General features: G+C 34.8%; 1 protein-coding gene across 1 annotated transcript in view; it reads right to left on the minus strand.

Annotated features, from left to right (window-relative positions):
• The window catches only part of LOC145292020 (dynein axonemal heavy chain 7-like), a 475,961-nt gene that overhangs the window by 77,559 nt on the left and 377,062 nt on the right, over positions 1 to 21,340 (minus strand). Inside the window, exons 50-52 of the mRNA XM_080138024.1 lie at positions 19,863 to 20,066; positions 18,388 to 18,530; positions 5,955 to 6,206 (exon numbers count right to left, since the gene is read on the minus strand). Coding sequence (XP_079994150.1) covers positions 5,955 to 6,206; positions 18,388 to 18,530; positions 19,863 to 20,066 — 599 coding nt within the window. The remainder of the gene's footprint in view (positions 1 to 5,954; positions 6,207 to 18,387; positions 18,531 to 19,862; positions 20,067 to 21,340) is intronic.

The following is a 21,340-nucleotide window of genomic DNA, read 5'->3' on the forward strand; positions in this document are numbered from 1 at the left end:
TGTTTTTGTTTTTTTTCAGGATTTTTTCTTGTTTGTTTTTATACTATTTAAACAGGGTTATTACTTCGCTTTGTTTTCATTTTACCCCCCTCCCCCAACGGCACACGCATCTAAAACCCCGGGCAACGCCGGTTACCCGCCGCTAGTATATATATAATTTTTAACCAAAGTTTATTTATGAAATTCCGGTAATGTTCACATACCAATTAAACCAGATTCAATATTAACCCAGTTAATTAAGCTCAATGATTATCTGTATTAATATTCGAGCATATATATAAATTATAATTCTGCAATTCCAAAATGGCTAATCTTCAGACACAAAATACAACTATATACAAAAGTACACACAATTTCTTCTTTTATTAATACAAGCAGTGAAATTCACCTTTCTATCCTTCATTTTATCGGTTAATATTAAATTATGTAGGCAACTTACATTGGTATTTCTTATTTGAATTATTAGATAATTGTTATTTAATTTTTGTGTATTTATATTTATTTAATAATTTAACTCATCTGTCAATTTATTTAGTTTATTGGTTTGTTTTTTATAATTTAATAAACTTCCGTATTTATATATATTTAATTAGTAACTTCTCAATTAGCCTTAATTTTGTATATTTCTTTATTTAAATCTAACGATTCCAACATTGACTATTTTCTATTTTAATATTATTTTGTAAAAATCACTGTAACGAAAAGGATCATTCAAAACCATTTTTTAATAATGTACTAATTTAATAATAATTTTATTATCATACTAATTCTTAAATTATATGATAAATCTCTAGTTTTCTACCTTATCATATCGTAAACAAAGCATCGTTATTTTAATTACCTTATAATGAAATCGATTCAAGCCATTCAAACGGTCAAAGGGAAAAACTCAAGTATAGCCACATTATTCACTTTTAATTTTCTATCATATTTTTCTTCATGAGAGTAGTTTTTGTTAATTATGCGAGGGGAAATATTTTTTTCTTGAAATAAATATTTATATAAATAAAATAAATATTTATTTGTAAACAAATTACTTTTTAGAATTTAAATAATTAAAAGATTGCTATATATATATGTCACGCTTAAAACTTTTGGGTCAATATCCGGTCAGAGTAATACAAACTTTTACGGGCTGGTTTTATTTTTATTTTTATTTATTTATTTATTGAAGCCTGATCTTAATTCTTCAAAATTTAGTTTGAAATCACTTTTTCTAATTAAGCCGGCGATGAAAGTTGACATGCTGTTTTTCTCTTCTTTTTATTTTTCGATTCCATTTGACTGGAGATCAACTTCTCTTTGGGCTAATGCACTGTCCAAAAAAAACAATTTCCATTGTTTCAGCAGCTTTGAAAACTTTCCAACCGGAATATATATATGAATCATTACACTGGACTTAATTTTGTACTGCATTCTCTCTAAAGAACTATTTTCGCCTTTCGGATTACCTCGAGAGAATTTTCATGCAAGCTGAAATATTATGTGCGGTTTGTTTTTATATATATTTTTAAATATCCAACATTTTTTCACTTGTTTTCCTTGGCAATTTATGACTACAATAAATTGCGGTTTTATTTAATGCTATAACCAGCATATTCTAGCATTGCTACAAATATAATTTGCTGATTTCTTTCTGTCCTCTGATGAGAAGAATAGCAAGAATAGCATTCTTTGAAACTCTGTGGAATAAGGACTTTGTAAATTGTTTTTTGGAGTATTCAGTCGAACAATAAATTTTGATTGTAAAGTTCAACTTACAGTTTGAATTTTCTTTCTCATATATATATATATATATATATATATATATATATATATATATATATATATTTCTCTCTATTTCTCTCTCTCTCTCTCTCTCTCTCTCTCTCTCTTTATATATATATATATATATATATATATATATATATATATATATATATATATATTATATATTTCTATTCAAAAAATGCTACATTGCCAAACGTGTGTTTATTCATAAAGTCTGAAGAAATGCTGGCTTTTGAAAATTTTCAAACGATATAATGCTTGAAATTGTCGAACTGGACATTGAAACAATTGTAACATAAAATGAAATACACTTTTTGTTGCCATCAACACCTTGTCTTGAAGTCTTGATTTTGCACACACAGTATATTAATGCTCAATTATGAAATGTGATAATTTTGTAGCTTAATCCTTAAGTCAACCCTTTTTTGGCTTAAAACCTATTGGTATATGAAAATTTACTGAATTACACGAACTCAGTATACTTAATTTACTCACATAAAATTAGTATAAGAAAGTATAAATTTATGCGTAAACTTTAAGTATTTACTTCAAAAGTGCTCAATACGTAGGTAGAGCTAGTTAGTAAGTTATAAAATATACATAAATGATCACACATATATGTATGTATATATATATGCATATATATGTGTATATATGTATGTACATATATATATATATTTATATAACCTAACATTAAAAAAAAACCTAGCCTAGATTTAAAACAGATCAAGAAACTAGATATCCAGGTTAAATAGAGCACACACAAAGGAACAGGTCAACCAGAGGTCAAATAGGCCTTTGTCCGATAAGTGCATGCTCATTGGCTGATAGGAAGGGCGCGGTGGATACTAGAAAGCTGATTGGCTAAGTAAAATCTCAATAGAAGATGCGTATATAAAAACGGCAAACAATCACAAAATTCTCGCATAAGCCTGAAGAATCCTAGAGTGGATGAAACGTGGAATATTCAGTGTAGCTTAATCGCCATATATGTTTTATAACTTACTATATATATATATATATATATATATATATATATATATATATATATATATATTCATTTACCTTTTTGCATTTATTCACCTTTGTGTAATCACCTTATTGTTGTTGTTTAAAAAATAAATGCGGTGCATTTAAATCGAAAGGAGGTGTCGATCGTTTTATTCTCATTCCTTTTTTTATTATTTGTTTGGGATTTCCTCGCCCCAAACAAATAATAAAAAAAGGAATGAGAATAAAACGATCGGCACCTCCTTTCGATTTAAATGCACCGCATTTATTTTTTAAGCAACAACAATAAGGTGATTACACAAAGGTAAATAAATGAACAGAAAAGGTTGTTTTCTTTGTGAAACGGTAACTGAGGTAATTACATGTTTTTTATGTAAAGAAGAAAACTGTTCTTAAGAAAGAAAGTGTAAATGTCTGTTTGAAGGTGTCGTCTGCCATCCGACTGCAGTCGTCAACAAATAGCAGTGGGAGTGGTGAGTGAGAGAGGTCTGTATAGATCGCTTGCTGGCGTCTCTCCTGCGATCGCAGCTGAGATCCCAAAGGGCTAAAAATAGTCCTTAAGGGGACAGCTCAAATCAATGTGCCCTGCCAACCGATTTGTCAGTGTGGCCGAATCACTTTGGCATTGGGCATGTATCCGCTTTTAGTAAATAGCTTGTTAACTGATATATATATATATATATATATATATATATATATATATATATATATATATATATATATATATATATATATATATATATATATATATTTGCTTAGCTGGCCTGTTTTCTCAGAAAATTTTTTTATTATTTATTTTTTGTCCCAGGGAGCTGGATATCTCGTTATATACAAAAAAACAAAACAAAACAAAAAAAAATAAAAATAAAAAAATAAACAAAAAACAAACAAACAAACAAACAAAGCAACAACAACAACAACAAAACAAAACAAACAACCATGTGTGTAACTTTGCCCTTATGGGGAGGAAAATAAATAAGGAGTTGTGCATTTAATACAAATTTAATTTATTGTCTTAGTTAAAGATATAAGCTATATCTTTCCAGCTTTCATTTCAACGTTTCACAATGAAACTTGCTAGAACTTAGTGCTTTGATGTTATTTTTTAAGTAAAAATAAGTTGTTTGGGGGTGTAATTACGAAAAATCGATTCAATAAATAATTTAAATGACTCAAATAGGAATGAACTGTACTTAGTAAAATTGTCTGTAGACAATGACCTACAATTAAACAGACACGGTAAATAAATTCAAATTAATATTTTTTTACTTTCCTTTTAATCATTTTTTGGTATGAGCTAACCCCGCCTCATTGAGATTCTACTTTTTTGGGCGATTACAACACTTTAAAGAAAATTAGAATAATACCTTTAACAAATTTTTGGGAAAAAACAACATATAAAACCTTTACCTCCTCCAACTATATGGACAATAATTCGGTTTTGTGTTTTTGTCAAGTGGTTCCAATATGGGGGATCGATTTACTATAATCTTGTATTAGGGATTAAGCATCCCTTAAAAATTTTTAAATATTGATTTTTTTGCATTTTTTCTTGATAATCTCGTAGATTAGTGTCCAATCGATAATAATCTACTGAAAAAGTGAAAAAAAGACGAAGAGACAAAAAAATCTTTCACGTGAAGAAAAAAAGGAAATATTTATTTCATGCGAAAAATTATGAGGGAGAAAGAAAAAATATTCATTTTATTAGAAACTAGTATTTCAGCCCGGTGTTGCCCGGTGTTTGGATGTGTCTGTTGAGCAAAAAAAAAAAAAAGTGGTAGTAGGAAGGGAGGCTCGAACCCGTACCGCGAAGGAGGAAAGAAACGGAAAAAAAACCCTGATGTCTTTGCTCTTACGACCACCGCCAAACTGGAAGTAACTTATGTTTAAATTAAGGCTAGACAATCGAAAAGAGAGGATGGCTTTCAAAAATATCGGCGAAAAAGCGAACCCCCTGTAGAAAAGTGCCCAGTTGAAGGTGAAGAAATTAATCTTTTTAGCCAATTTTTCGATATTTGTCGTCTAAAAGGTCGAACTTCAAAACGATACTGATCTTGTGAAAATCTGTCGCCTCCGTCAAAAGTTTTAGGCAGACATGCAAACATACATACATACATACATTTATATATTGGTAACTAAACATTTTCGACCCAAACCGATTAAAAAGCTTGTCCTATCTCTGAATACACTTTATGTAAAATTTCAAATGTTTAGACCAGAAATTGTCTGAGTAATTTGGTAGAGACCGCAGAGGTCAATATTTTTTTAACTTTGACCCCTATTATGACCTCTTAACATTTATTGTTTTGGGCTCAAATCAAGTTATTAAGTTAGATCCATGTCCAAGGAACCTATATCTAAAATTTCAAGTGCTTAGACCCAAAATTGTCGGAGGAGTTTGGTAGAGTTCTCAAAGGTCAAATCGTATAACTGTAATCCCTTAACAGCCAAATTTCTAGCCGAAAATGAATTACAAAGATTTTCCCAAATCTCAGTACCCTGTATATCAAATTTCGAGTCTGTAGGCTGAAAATTGACAGAGTTATTGCATAGGGAAATGTACACAGACAGACAGACAGACAGACACACAGACAAGTTCACTTTTATAGATATATAGATAGATAGATTAGTGATGGGATGATTCCAACATTTTTTCATAACTCCGATATATCAGTTCTGTTCTAAATTACTGAGTTTAATTCCAATTCTTTTAAACTGAAAAAAAATCTGTAATCAGTGCATATATTTTCACAAAAGCAAAAATACACTGAGGAGAGGGGACGTACGTTAATAGATATTTCTAACTATTTTTTGCTCAAATTTAACTGCATTCTTTTTATGTAACAAACATATGCAAAGTAATTTTCGCACAAATAAAATAAATTTACAGGATATTTCCTCAGGAAAACCGTCAATTTTTTAAGTTCCTGGTTAGGGACAAGAATTAAGGGCGAGTCTCCTTAGAATGAATTCCATATCTTTTGAGTCATTATCAAACAAAATTAGAATTACTGTATTGCATCATTTTCGTATGGTGTTGGGCATTTTGAATTCTTATTTCTATTGATTAGTCACTGCCTTTTATTGTGTTTTTCAAGATTTGTGTTTTACAAATATTTAATAAAACATGATGTGTAATAAAAATGTGTTTCAAATAAGTTTTTACTGACCGTTCTTTCTCACCACCGAGTCCACCAATGAGCTGTTCAGCCCGTTCCAACTTCTTTGTACACAAGTCAACTTGGTTTTCCAGATCTGCTTTTTTCTGTTTATTACTTTCCATCTTTTGGTTAAGTCGATCCAATTTGTTTTGCACTTCCTTTAAAGAAGATCGTTTCTTATCCAATGATGTCTTTGCTATCTCCAGTTCCTCTTCAGCTTTCTTTAAAGTCTCTTTTTTTGGTGCAACAATTTTGGCTACCCTAAAAACAAACATTGAAATAAACTGTCATCCTATTATTAATTGTAATTTAAATTTTATATGGATATGATAGTAAAATAATACTAAATGGAAAGAATATATTATTGTAAATTTGGTTCTATACAAATATCATCAGAAAAGTAGCAAATTTTGTAAAGGATTTTTACATTATTAAAGATATTATGGAAAAATTATGGAACATAACAAATTTTTGAAGAATTATTACTTGAACCAAAGACGTTAAACGATTGAGAAAGAGTATGGGGATGGGAAATGGAAAAAAGAGGAGAAAGGAACAGAGGAAGTGAGAGATACTATTCAATTCCAAAGGCAATAGACAATAATTCTTTTACATTATTTAAATAATTTGAAATTTTGTCAACAATATTCATTGCCACATTCACAATAGTTCTGTCACTTCTTTAGTTGTCATTTATTGCAGTTGAAATTTTGAACTGAAGCTTTCACTTTTGACTCAATATTTTTCTGGAGTTGAATATTCAGTCAAAAATTCTGACAAATGGCACATAAAGAAAGTCAAACTTTGCCGAAACTTTGCAAATAGGACAGCTAAAACGAAGAAAACAATTCGAAAATAGTAATAACTATCCTCAGAAAAATTAATAAAAAATCAGTTAATTCAGTCGAGCATTTATAATATTTGTTTTTTTTTTACTCTTTTTACCATTTGGTCGTAAGGAGCTATTATTTCGGATCATGCCTAACAGGGGATTATGTTGAATTGAGTAGCGAAATATCTGTTTACTTTACATTCAAATTTCTGCATGTCAGTATTGTAAGGGAAGCAGGAAACAGAAAGGGAATTCCAAAGTCTATCAGTCTGAAGGAATAAAGCATTACAGTAAAAGGCTTTCTAGCATCTAGGGACCTCAACAGTAAAGGGGTGGGATTTTGCTGCTTGTCAGGTTGGTCGGGAGTATGTACATCGAGAGGAACAAGTGCTGTGAGTTTATTTGAACACATTCCATTAATTTGCTTGTAAAACAGGTACAGGAATGCAACATGCAGTAATCAGATGTTGGAGCTTGGCCAATAGTGCAGTAATCAGATGTTGGAGCTTGGCCAATAGTGCAGTAATCAGATGTTGGAGCTTGGCCAATAGTGCAGTAATCAGACGTTGGAGCTTGGCCAATAGTGCAGTAATCAGACGTTGGAGCTTGGCCAATAGTGCAGTAATCAGATGTTGGAGCTTGGCCAATAGTGCAGTAATCAGATGTTGGAGCTTGGCCAATAGTGCAGTAATCAGACGTTGGAGCTTGGCCAATAGTGCAGTAATCAGATGTTGGAGCTTGGCCAATAGTGCAGTAATCAGACGTTGGAGCTTGGCCAATAGTGCAGTAATCAGATGTTGGAGCTTGGCCAATAGTGCAGTAATCAGATGTTGGAGCTTGGCCAATAGTGCAGTAATCAGATGTTGGAGCTTGGCCAATAGTGCAGTAATCAGATGTTGGAGCGTGGCCAATAGTGCAGTAATCAGACGTTGGAGCTTGGCCAATAGTGCAGTAATCAGACGTTGGAGCTTGGCCAATAGTGCAGTAATCAGATGTTGGAGCTTGGCCAATAGTGCAGTAATCAGATGTTGGAGCTTGGCCAATAGTGCAGTAATCAGATGTTGGAGCTTGGCCAATAGTGCAGTAATCAGATGTTGGAGCTTGGCCAATAGTGCAGTAATCAGATGTTGGAGCTTGGCCAATAGTGCAGTAATCAGACGTTGGAGCTTGGCCAATAGTGCAGTAATCAGATGTTGGAGCTTGGCCAATAGTGCAGTAATCAGACGTTGGAGCTTGGCCAATAGTGCAGTAATCAGATGTTGGAGCTTGGCCAATAGTGCAGTAATCAGACGTTGGCGCTTGGCCAATAGTGCAGTAATCAGATGTTGGAGCTTGGCCAATAGTGCAGTAATCAGATGTTGGAGCTTGGCCAATAGTGCAGTAATCAGACGTTGGAGCTTGGCCAATAGTGCAGTAATCAGATGTTGGAGCTTGGCCAATAGTGCAGTAATCAGACGTTGGAGCTTGGCCAATAGTGCAGTAATCAGATGTTGGAGCTTGGCCAATAGTGCAGTAATCAGATGTTGGAGCTTGGCCAATAGTGCAGTAATCAGATGTTGGAGCTTGGCCAATAGTGCAGTAATCAGATGTTGGAGCTTGGCCAATAGTGCAGTAATCAGATGTTGGAGCTTGGCCAATAGTGCAGTAATCAGACGTTGGAGCTTGGCCAATAGTGCAGTAATCAGATGTTGGAGCTTGGCCAATAGTGCAGTAATCAGATGTTGGAGCTTGGCCAATAGTGCAGTAATCAGACGTTGGAGCTTAGCCAATAGTGCAGTAATCAGACGTTGGAGCTTGGCCAATAGTGCAGTAATCAGATGTTGGAGCTTGGCCAATAGTGCAGTAATCAGACGTTGGAGCTTGGCCAATAGTGCAGTAATCAGACGTTGGAGCTTGGCCAATAGTGCAGTAATCAGATGTTGGAGCTTGGCCAATAGTGCAGTAATCAGATGTTGGAGCTTGGCCAATAGTGCAGTAATCAGATGTTGGAGCTTGGCCAATAGTGCAGTAATCAGATGTTGGAGCTTGGCCAATAGTGCAGTAATCAGATGTTGGAGCTTGGCCAATAGTGCAGTAATCAGATGTTGGAGCTTGGCCAATAGTGCAGTAATCAGACGTTGGAGCTTGGCCAATAGTGCAGTAATCAGATGTTGGAGCTTGGCCAATAGTGCAGTAATCAGACGTTGGAGCTTGGCCAATAGTGCAGTAATCAGATGTTGGAGCTTGGCCAATAGTGCAGTAATCAGACGTTGGAGCTTGGCCAATAGTGCAGTAATCAGATGTTGGAGCTTGGCCAATAGTGCAGTAATCAGATGTTGGAGCTTGGCCAATAGTGCAGTAATCAGACGTTGGAGCTTGGCCAATAGTGCAGTAATCAGATGTTGGAGCTTGGCCAATAGTGCAGTAATCAGACGTTGGAGCTTGGCCAATAGTGCAGTAATCAGATGTTGGAGCTTGGCCAATAGTGCAGTAATCAGATGTTGGAGCTTGGCCAATAGTGCAGTAATCAGATGTTGGAGCTTGGCCAATAGTGCAGTAATCAGATGTTGGAGCTTGGCCAATAGTGCAGTAATCAGATGTTGGAGCTTGGCCAATAGTGCAGTAATCAGACGTTGGAGCTTGGCCAATAGTGCAGTAATCAGATGTTGGAGCTTGGCCAATAGTGCAGTAATCAGATGTTGGAGCTTGTCCAATAGTGCAGTAATCAGACGTTGGAGCTTGGCCAATAGTGCAGTAATCAGACGTTGGAGCTTGGCCAATAGTGCAGTAATCAGATGTTGGAGCTTGGCCAATAGTGCAGTAATCAGACGTTGGAGCTTGGCCAATAGTGCAGTAATCAGACGTTGGAGCTTGGCCAATAGTGCAGTAATCAGATGTTGGAGCTTGGCCAATAGTGCAGTAATCAGATGTTGGAGCTTGGCCGATAGTGCAGTAATCAGATGTTGGAGCTTGGCCAATAGTGCAGTAATCAGATGTTGGAGCTTGGCCAATAGTGCAGTAATCAGATGTTGGAGCTTGGCCAATAGTGCAGTAATCAGATGTTGGAGCTTGGCCAATAGTGCAGTAATCAGATGTTGGAGCTTGGCCGATAGTGCAGTAATCAGATGTTGGAGCTTGGCCAATAGTGCAGTAATCAGATGTTGGAGCTTGGCCGATAGTGCAGTAATCAGATGTTGGAGCTTGGCCAATAGTGCAGTAATCAGATGTTGGAGCTTGGCCAATAGTGCAGTAATCAGATGTTGGAGCTTGGCCGATAGTGCAGTAATCAGATGTTGGAGCTTGGCCAATAGTGCAGTAATCAGATGTTGGAGCTTGGCCAATAGTGCAGTAATCAGATGTTGGAGCTTGGCCAATAGTGCAGTAATCAGATGTTGGAGCTTGGCCAATAGTGCAGTAATCAGATGTTTTTTAGAAGAATATGATTGCTTCTAAGAGATTCTTAAACTAAGAGACATTTAATTCAACTCTTATAATTTATTGACCAAAGCATTAAAACAAAAACATAATTGTTTCTGATTATGTTCGTTGTGTCAGTAATGTGAATGTTCCAACAATGTTCTTGACATTTAATGCTAAATTTATTAACATTTTATCAAATTTATTTGGCAGTAGTGTTATAGGATAAGCTGATATACCTACTTTAGGAAGAATAGACTTACCCAGAAACTATAAATATAGTTATATCTACCACGTTATGGGGTGGTAATTAGTGGCGATTATGGCCCCCCCCCCAAGTCATGATGTGTACGTTTTGTAACATTTCTTTTGTTAATTATACCACTGCTGATTATTACCAGCCTGCAAAATTACAAAACTGGTGACGAGGAATTCGAAACTTACACTGCCAAAAGTATATTCTAAACAATTATTTTATTAATTATTTTTATTGAAGATCTTCTGATTTGAAAATTTAAGTTAATTTAGTTTCTTGAAATATTTGCAGATTACTGTTGTGCTTAAAATAGCAAAAGTTACTAAATAATACTGGTCATACTATATAAAATATAGTGATTTTGAAAGAGTCGCCATCAATCGTTATGATTTTTGTATCACTTCTTGCTATGGAAATGAGATATAATGATATAAACGAGTTTTAGCAATGAATGAAGAAATATAAATCGTGAATAAAATAAAAAACAAAAACAAGAAGAATGAATGCCATGCATCGTTTAAAGAAGAAATGAGTCAAGTATAAGTATCCCACTTATCAGGATAGGCAAAAAGAACGAATTTAGCATGACACAATCTCTCATATCAAACGTGTTACACGTTTACAAAACATAAACACATGTTGGTTTTGTTTCTGAACAACATTTTTCCATCAAAATCTGAAATCACCTTTATTTACTAAAAATCACAATAAAAAATTAAAAGCACAAAGAATGATGAATTTAATTATGAAAATTAATTTTTCAACAATTTATTGTATTAGTCTTTAAAAAGAATACTTTTTCAGTTTTATTCTGAGACATTTCTCTGAATTTCTATTTTTATTAAATTTGTGTAAAAATACTTATTCGTGTTTTTAATAAAATTAAGTTTTTCGAATTGTGTATTTATTTTTAGTAAGAAATAAAATATATGTCCAGAATTTTTTCCTAATAATCAACGACTCAGTGCCAATCCTAAGCACTAAAAGGATCTACCTTTAATAGAGCTTTTGACTACACCCCTACCGTTCAACCTCTTCTAAAAGCTTTTGGATCCCTTCCTGAAACTTAACATATATTTAATCATATCATGATGCATTCAATTTATTCTACATCGGCATAGTCTTGAGGATTCTCTTTTGGGGAGGACAATTTATCTGAATGATAAGATTATCCATATAGAACCAGTTCACCATAATGTGACATGATCCTAAAGATACCGAATTGGAGGATACAATTCAGTATGAAGAGACTTGAGGTAAATCTTAAAATGATTGTGAAACAACACAGACGACCTCTGTCTTTCAAGCAGAATTTATACTTGTCAGCTTTCATTTGCAGACAGATCATTAGATAGGCATTCCTGATACACTTTAACAAGATATGATTCTTGATCAGGAAGAATAACATAAAATCCAACAGATTACTTATAAGGTTCACATCCGGGTAGGCAGTCTCATTTAGGTAGATGAGTTTTGAGCCTACAATTAAACACTGGTCGAATTTTGATAATCTGACTTTCGAGTAAGCATGTGCGATATTGTTGAAATTTTTTTTGTACCAATAATGGTGCATCCCCCCTGTTTACAGTTATTATTGTTTATCTGGTTCTTATATATGCTTTTTTGTATTTTGTATCCATTATGATTTTTAGTTTCGTATATTTTGGGTGTGTACGAAACTCCATTTAATTTGGAGAAAAGAGAAATGCTAGCTCTGTAATGACGTCACGAGCTCAGCGTGTATTTCGTCCTCTTTTGAAATTCTGCTGACGTGGAGAGTGAACGTGTTCATTGCCCGGCACTGAAAATGGAATTTTGAAGAGCCTCCTTCAAAGAAGTAAACCCGGCAAGAAATTAATACCTGGCTGTGACGAGACAGACTTCTGGAAATTAACTACGTGGCTGCGGTTTTGCACGTATTTTACAAGGAGTTAAATTGTTTTAAAGAAAATACCTTTTACGTGACAAGGTATTTTGGAATTTCCTATCCAGACATGCGACGAGGTCTTGCTCCTGTAATACATGTGTGTCTCTACGGTTTGCATGCAACAGGGAGGGAAAGGAAATTCTAGAAGGACTTTAAACAAAACAACAAAAAAACGGCACGTGCCTGACTGGCTTTCAATTGTGAGTACGCTCCTAAAATTAATTTCATATGCGAGTGTGATTAGGAGATGCTACTATTTTGTATATTCTTGTTGTATTCGTTAATGGATACACACAACTTCTTTATAAGAACCAGTGTTGTTATGTTTTTTCATTAGATGTTACTTTTTTCATAATATGTTACCTTGGCGTTTAAGTTTAATGGCCGCAAAGGGAAAAATTTGCAACTTATTGTAAATAAAATTTCTTCTTCGTTTCAAAGCAAGACATTTATATTTTATTCTTTAACCCCTCCCCTCTTTTGTTTCATGCTTTTTTTTCAGCTTAGTTACTTGAGCGTCGAATTTATGTGGAAGCAAGATAAATTCCGACAATATCAAAATGTGGTCTTTATGAAAAACCAGTAAAATAATCCAACTCTGACGGTATATATATAAACAGTATATATATAATTTATTACGGCAGCTAATACATTAATTGAATAAATATGCAACACACTCATGATTAGAGTTTAATGGTTAACAAACACATAAACATTACGACGCCATATTGAAAAGAAAAGTTCGTTAACTTTGCCTTTTTATAAGGGAGATAACTTAACAAATTATATGCATATTAATGCCAATATAAAGGGAGACAACTTAACAAATTCATCTTTAAAAGTTTTTTTTTCTTTTTTGATTTTTAATTTCAATCATTCAAACTGCCTTGTTGTAAGACGCTTATCAATAACCTAGGGGATGCACCCCGTTTAGTGAGGCAGTCTGCCAATTGTCTTCCTGGCTCTTGCCATTGGAACTCTTCAATCTGTCCATTTTCCACAAGTTCCTTAATACCACTGATTTCGATCCGTAATCGTTTTTCTTTGACAGATTTTGTTGATTTGACTGCTTTATAGAGAGATTTACAATCAGTGACACAAATTATAGGTCGACTCTTGGGATTTGTTCTTCCTGTTGTCAATTCACCAAACAGGGTGGAGATGAAGACAGCCATATCAATAGCTTCAGACATTGAAATTGTTTCTGCAGCTAAGGTACTGTGGACAATCCGTCTGATTTTCTTTGAGTTCCACCAGATCGGTGAGACTTTCCCAGATGTCCCAGTGAGGAATATGACATAACCCCCCTGACTTCCACCATCAGGAAGATTTCCCAAAGCGGCATCACAAAATATCATCAAACGTAACTGATCATTGTCACCAAGATGTTGATACTTCAACGATAGCTTGGATGCCTTAGCTTTTCCAATAATTTTGTTGGCAGTTATCAGGTCCTTTATGGTGCTATGGTTAATATTAGTCGCTAGACTACAGACATCAAATAATAAGTCCGGTCGGCTCCGATGCGCTAACCACAACAATTGGCTGATCTTGGATCTGTGTGAATTTATCTCAATTTCTGTTAGCGGTGATTCTTTTTCCATGGTCCTTGAACAATCTATTGGAATGGATGATATACTGTCGGTATATTTCTTTTGGTTTATTAATATTTCTGGACCGTAGCAATTAAGCTCAATTTCACAGTATTTGAAGGCCTTACTATTCTCTTTTCCAATTTTAAATGCACTGCGTATTTTGCTGATGGTATTGTTGAATGTCTGGTCCCCTGACCAAATAAAGTCATCTACATGACACGCTAGGTTACCAGATTTACTAATCCAGTAGAAAACTGTAGGGTCCATTTGGGACATTACACCGCCATTTTCAATCATAACTGATTTCACTTTATTATACCACTGCAGAGAAGCATCACTCAGTCCATAGACGCACTTATTTAGCCGCCATATCTTGTCACTGAAAGCTTCCTTGGGTGGTCTGATGTATACTTCCCTATCCATAGTGTGACCCTGCAAAAAGACAGTTTTTATGTCTATGAAGTGTAGACTCCATTGATTTTGGGCTGTTAATGCCATAATAAGTCTTAAGGATTCATGAGCACAGGTTGGTGAATCCTTTTGAATGTCATTCTTGGGTTCTTCAAAACCTCTAGCGACCAGCCTTGCTTTTTGCATAACCCCATTAGGTGTGTTTTTTAAACTACACACCCAACGCGTAGATATGCATTTCTGTCCTGCATCATCTATTTCAGTAAAAACATTGTTTTGTTTCCAGCTGTCAAGTTCTCTTTTCTTGGCCTCATCGAATTCTCTACCTGCCACCATCATTATAGTGTCTCCTTCTGTGGGTCCTATCAGTGGTTCTGCCACATTAAGATCCGTGACTTTACTTAAATCTACCGACATCTCTTCATTCTCCAAGTTTACTGGCCTTTGGATTTTCACATTAAACCAATGTTTGTTTCTGCCGGTGGCTTTTCCAGCCCGACTTATTATTTCCGCCTGTATTTGCCCATTGCTTCCCTTTTGGTTGTATGTGATGATGTTACCAGGCTTTATCTTGGCTATAGGATCGGGTTGTTGGTCATTTTTTTCCCTAACCTCAGCTGTTTCAGTATATTCCTCATCAGATGTTTCATAATTATAGTCCTGGCTATCAGAGGTTTTTGATGCTACTGAAAATTCATTAGAGTTTACATCTGCAAGTGGTGAGTTACACAAACACAATCTGCATTTATGTACTCTCACAAGCATTCCACCATGTCTGACAAATACCACAGGACCATCCTGACCAATGACAACACCTGAACCCTCCCATTCTTGATTGTCTGGTCTTTTGTAATAAACTTTATCCCCCAGTGAGCAGAGATCAAGTGTGGGGCGCGTTTGTTTCTTTAAGGCCCTCCTAATTTTCTCAGATGATTCGGCTTTGATAAAAGCCTGTCTTGCAGCATACAATCCATTTATGTTGTTTTTTACAACTTCACTTGTGGTGGTCCCTTCTAGTGCAGGTGGTTTATCAATAAGGATCGTGGGAATGTTTGGATTTCTTTCAAAATCTATCTGATAAGGGCTATATCCATGTACGTTTTGTAATGAATTCTTTGCCATAATGGCCCAATTTAGCGCTGTTTCCCAATCCAGAGTGTAGTCGGACCTCAACTTCAATAATATTTCAGTTAGTATCTGATTGTGTCGTTCCAATAGACCATTACTCCAGGGTGAATATGCAGCAGTGGTAGAGATGTCTATGTTAAAATTTTCAGCCATATCTTTCATTTCAGCATTGTCGAACTCACCTCCCAGATCACTGAACATTCGTTTAGGTTCTCCATGGATACTAATCCAGCATTGAATTTTTTTACAATTTTAGATGACTGCTTAGTGTTAGTGATGCAACCCGCACTGAACCGGGAAACTTCATCTATGATATGCAAATACCATAGGTTTGGTTCGAGTTGATGAAGATTCATGGCTACAGTATGGTTGTAGTCATTAGCTAAGGAAAAACCAACAACTGGTCTTGGTGCAGGTTTTCTATACTTCCTACATATTTCACAATTGGCTACAATTTTTTTCCAAAATTTTAGCCACCTCCACAACATCTGAGCCAGCAGACCTTAATAGCAGTTTTAATTTCTCAGCTGAGGCATGTCCAAACTGCCTGTGCAGTTTTTCTAAACTTTTTATTTTTTCTTTATTGGTCATGTTATCAACAAATTAGCACATCGGAATGGGAGTTTCTTGTATGATGACCACTACCAAGAATATCTACACAGTAATGTCCACTAGATGTGAATTGTAGGTCCACTGGTTTCCCAAACATGACAGCTTTGTCTGAATTAAGATCCAGAACAGCTCCAGCCCTCTTCAACGAAGCTTTACTCAAAAGCAGAGGAATATCAGCTTGAATTACCTCAGCACTTATATTACACCTAGTGGAACCTATTATCGCCGGTAGAGTTACCTGGGTAGAGGAGTTTATAATTTTTCCATCGCCAAATCGGAAGGGTCTATTACTTCTCTTAATAATAATATCTTCTGGGTTGATATTCTTTTTATATTCATCCAACCATCGTTGGCCACAAACGGTCCGAGTACAAGCTGTGTCAATCACTGCCATGTTCAATGACTCAACTAAAAAAATTTTACTTGGAGAATATTTATCCTGTGAGAGAAGTGTGATGTTACACTCTTCCATTTCTGTTTCTTTATGCTCCAATTCGTCTGTTTCGGTTAACCTTACAGCTTCACTTTTGTGGAGGCACTCTCTCCACCAATGCAAAACGCTCTGGCAAATAGAACATTTAGTAACTTTCCCATATCTGTTAGTAGGGTTCCCGTTTCTAAATCTATTAGATTTTCCCGTATCTGATCTAGGAAAGTTACGGGATTTTTGTTTCCTTGATGTTGTTGCATATAAAGCGGTTTCCTGCTTTACAATAGGCTCCTCATTAGAAGGTATAACATTTGATTCTCCAAAAGTTTTAATGCGGACTTCATGTTTTTATATTTCAATTCTGACGAAGCACACGCTGTCAATGCGAGTTGGCGCTGTTGATAATCCAGGCCTGACTTATCTAATAGTTTAAAAGCTAGGACGGCATCCGGCAAAGTCATTTCAAACTTGGTACTTTTGAGATATCTCTGGTCGAATTCTATAATATATTCAGAGATACTCATGTTTTCAGGCCGCTGGAATTTATCCAAGTTTTGGTAAGCCTCGTACATAGAGTCTAGAGAATCCTTTAAAAACAAATTATCTAATACATTAATAAGATCCGACATACCTTCGTCTGTGTTGAGTTCTTCCACTTCAATTCCCATAGCTGCCCGTTTTGCATTTCCGTTAAGTGAAAGGCTAACAGCCAATGCCTGTTTGTTCTGTCATCATTGTCCAAATCTTTATTTCATTTTTCCAGCATGGGTAATCGTTCTAACTAAATCTAGGGGTATTTTTGTAGTTAACGGCCATTTCCTCTTTGTGGTCGTTCGTTAAAAAAACTTCAATTATTGTTCCGTAGATCGTTTTCGCTCGCAACTACGCTCTGCTACCATGAAAAATCAGTAAAATAATCCAACTCCGACGGTATATATATAAACAGTATATATATAATTTATTACGGCAGCTAATACATTCAATGAATAAATATGCAGCACACTCACGATTAGAGCTTAACGGTTAACAAATACATAAACATTACGACGCCATATTGAAAAGAAAAGTTCGTAAACTCTGCCTTTTTATAAGGGAGATAACTTAACAAATTATATGCATATTAATGCCAATATAAAGGGAGACAACTTAACACTTTAAACTGGTAAAGAGAAATAAAATCTCTTCTATGATTCCATCAAATTTTCGCTGATAGAACAAAAAAGCTTAGTTGTTAACATTTACAACTAAACATTTTTAGGAAGCTTTGTTCCGCTCTTTAAATAATAACTGACAGATTATGTGGTATCTTTTTCTATGACCACTGAAATTATAAAGGTTCTATGACTATAATTTGCTTTTGGTTAGTAAGAATGAAATGTTGATGCTAATGTTAATGAAAACTGTTCTGATATCAATTCTATATGAGAAAGAATTTAACTTGATAAAAATGTGTAATGTTTCAACGATGTTATATACTACGTCATGACAAACTCATTTACTTAATGCACCCTAAAACGTCCTATTTACGTTTTATTCAAAAAGGTTACCTCCTTTCCTTTCTGTCTCTCTCTTTCACACACACACACACACACAGCAGACTTGTTATTGTTGTCAGACACCTGTATCCATTTACAGCCTTAATCTTTGCTTTCTCTCTCTTATAATTGTGCATAGCTCATACTCTGTAGATACTACCTTGATCTTTCCCCGTCTCTCTCTACATTAGTCTTTTTCTCTCTATCATCAAAATTTTCATTAGATTTATTAGCTCTTACCCAGTAGCCTTTACAGCTGTACGATATTTCTCTCTCTTTCCTTCTTTCTACCCTTTCTCTCTCTTAGTCAGTCAACTTACTTATCATAAGTGTCCATAGCCCGTACCCATTTGCAGAGGCCTTCACAAGCTGTGGAAGCTACTTTGATCTTATCTGGATCAAAATCTGGGTTTGATATGTACTTTGACCGTATCTGTTTCATAATTGAAGGGTTGATATTATCCTGAATAAATATAAGAAATATAAAAGAATAAATATACTGATTTTACAAATAAAATAAAAGTTATAAATATGGAAATATATAGAGAGACAAAATTCCATACATTAAAGAATAAAAAATTGAATTGTAACACAAGACATTTAATATGCAGACATATTGAGACGGCTTTGTATTAAAATGACAATATTTTACTTGCAAAATAGTGTTCTATCTTAAATGGAATACGTACATCAAATCTGTTGCCAAGGCCACTGGAAAAATGGTCGGATCCTTCTACCGATCCAGTAGATATCTCACTGCTGATGCAATTCTCTATCTATATAAGAGCCAGATACGTCCAAGGATGGAATACTGTTGCCACATATGAGCAGGAGCTGCTAGAAAAGACTTGTCCTGCCTTGATAGAGTTCAAAATAGACTTCGTAGCCTGGTGGGAGATGTCCTTTTCTCTTCGCTGCAACCTCTATCTCACAGAAGAGATGTTGCGAGTTTGTCTCTGCTTTATCGTTATTTTCATGGAAAGTGTTCGACTGAGCTTCAATCTATGGTCCCCCCTCGCCAAACTTTCACAAGAAACACTTGTCTATCTGAAAACACTATCAAAAATTCCCCCCACTCTTTATCTGTGGCTAAACCTAAACATAGATTCCATGATCAAAGCTTCTTTCTTAGAACTGCACGCCTGTGGAATTGTCTTCTGTTTTCCTGCTTTCCAGCTGTCTATGATATGGTTGTCTTCAAGTCCAACGTGAACAAGTTTCTGATGAGCCGTTCCACTTAAGTTAACAAATTTACCGAACTTCCATTACTATCGATTACTATATTGTCCTTTTGACTACTCTACACTCGTTAAACCTTATCCTTGAGTGGCCTATCGGCCTTGATAAGTGGTGACGCCTATGTAAAAAAAATAAAAAATTGTGATAATGAAGAACATATTTTTGTCTTCTTGTTCTTCAAGATAGTCTTCTCATCACCAATTTAAAAAATGTTTTGAAAGTTTTCTTTCTGTCTCTGAAAGCAACAGCTTTTATTCGTTATCTTTTTCCTGATATATTTTGCAACTATTTTTTTAATCACTTTTCTTTTCTGAATTAAAGGCAAATTCTTTGCGTGTTTACTATTTAAAATGTCAAAACATGTCGCATTTCTAAAATCCTATTTTTATTTTTCATTAAATTGATATTAACAAAATTTCTTCTCCAGTGACAATTTAAAATTTAAAATTCTGAAAATAAAAGCAACGCAATAAGTAAAATCTAAAAAGTCATTACTAATGATTATTATTAAAAATTATTATTACTCATTAATAGTAATGTTTTGAACGATTCTTACCTTGTTGAACTGATGTAAACTTTCAAGAAATTTCATTTCTCCAAGAAGACGTTTGGATGGTGGCCAAAAGTCTTCAACTTTCTTCCCTGATCCTGATGGATCTGGTACCCTTTCAGGTTTAATTCCTTTCATCACACAAACAGCTTCCATAACTAAACGGACTAAAATTGGCGGGTTGTTCATAGTTTTTACAACAGTTATATCCTTAAAAGAGACAGATAGGTCTTTTTTTAATTTAAAAAGAATTGAATTTAAAATAATTGTCAGAAGAAATAATGTGCAAAATTACTGTTATTACAAATGTGTTCAGTCTGACTACAAAATACTTTTGAAGCAGCCAGGGAACATGGAATATGGAAACGTACATGATGGGAAGTGAAGTTAAATAAATATTGTGTGTGTTTCCAAATTTAGAATGAAGTTTTCCCCTTCTTGAAACCCACCCATTAATTTAGAGGCTCTCATTGGAATATTTATATTATTTCATAGTCGGAATACATCATATCTGATTGATTGGTCTGCTATGTCTTTATAAAACCTTTTTTAAGAATTATCCAGTGTTGTTTGTTAAAGTTTGAGTTATCGAACTTGGTGGCCTTCTTCTATATATTTAGTTATTTCCTTTGTCTCGAGTGGATATTCAATCTGGCGCCCAACTATCACTAACATGTGTTCATCCAACGTCGTGGGAATTACTAAGTGAACTAACATTGGTAGCAGAGCGCAGATATTATATCTGTTCAACTTACATTGAAACACAATTTAAAGAAAGATGGCGACGTTTACGATACAGCAACCTATTTTGTCGAATGAAGAAATGTACATCGAATGAAAACAAGACGTAAGTCTATCTTTACGGATTTACCTAAGGAAAAAACAGAGCCCAGCAGTATTTTTGTCATTGCCACAAAGCATGCGAGTATGCGGTCGACACTTAGACATCACAGATATCGGCCGAACTGATGGATTAAAAATAATTACAGATAAGGTGGACGAGATAGATTTAAGGGATGAAAACACGATGGCATACAAAAAGTTTAAAAATTCGGAGAGCACTGCGATTTAATATGAGACATTATGTGCATGAACAATTTGTGACAGGAGACAGTGTTTATTAAAGAAGACAAAACTCTAAAGAATGGCATGGCCCTGTCAAAGTTTTGGGTAAAGAGGATCAATGTGTATTGATTCGATATAGAGGAGCATCCTACAGGATGCATAGATGCCACTAGATGAAAATGGAAGGCTAAGGAATAAAGAAAATGCAATTCCCGTAAATGGAAGAGAAAGTTTAAGATCAATATGATGAAAATTCCAATAGTAATATGGAGGAACAGAAATACAATATTACAAGACTGAATAAAAGAAAAATAGTGGACTATAAAATTTATTGAAAGTAATGAGTGGAAAAAAGAAAAGATTATGAGTACACAACCAAAATCAACTAGAAATTATGGCCACTGGCGGAATATAGAGCC

The sequence above is a fragment of the Euprymna scolopes genome, chromosome 13 (assembly GCF_053919585.1).
Source record: "Euprymna scolopes isolate OS-2025 chromosome 13, ASM5391958v1, whole genome shotgun sequence".
In the NCBI taxonomy this organism is placed as follows: Eukaryota; Metazoa; Mollusca; class Cephalopoda; order Sepiida; family Sepiolidae; genus Euprymna; species Euprymna scolopes.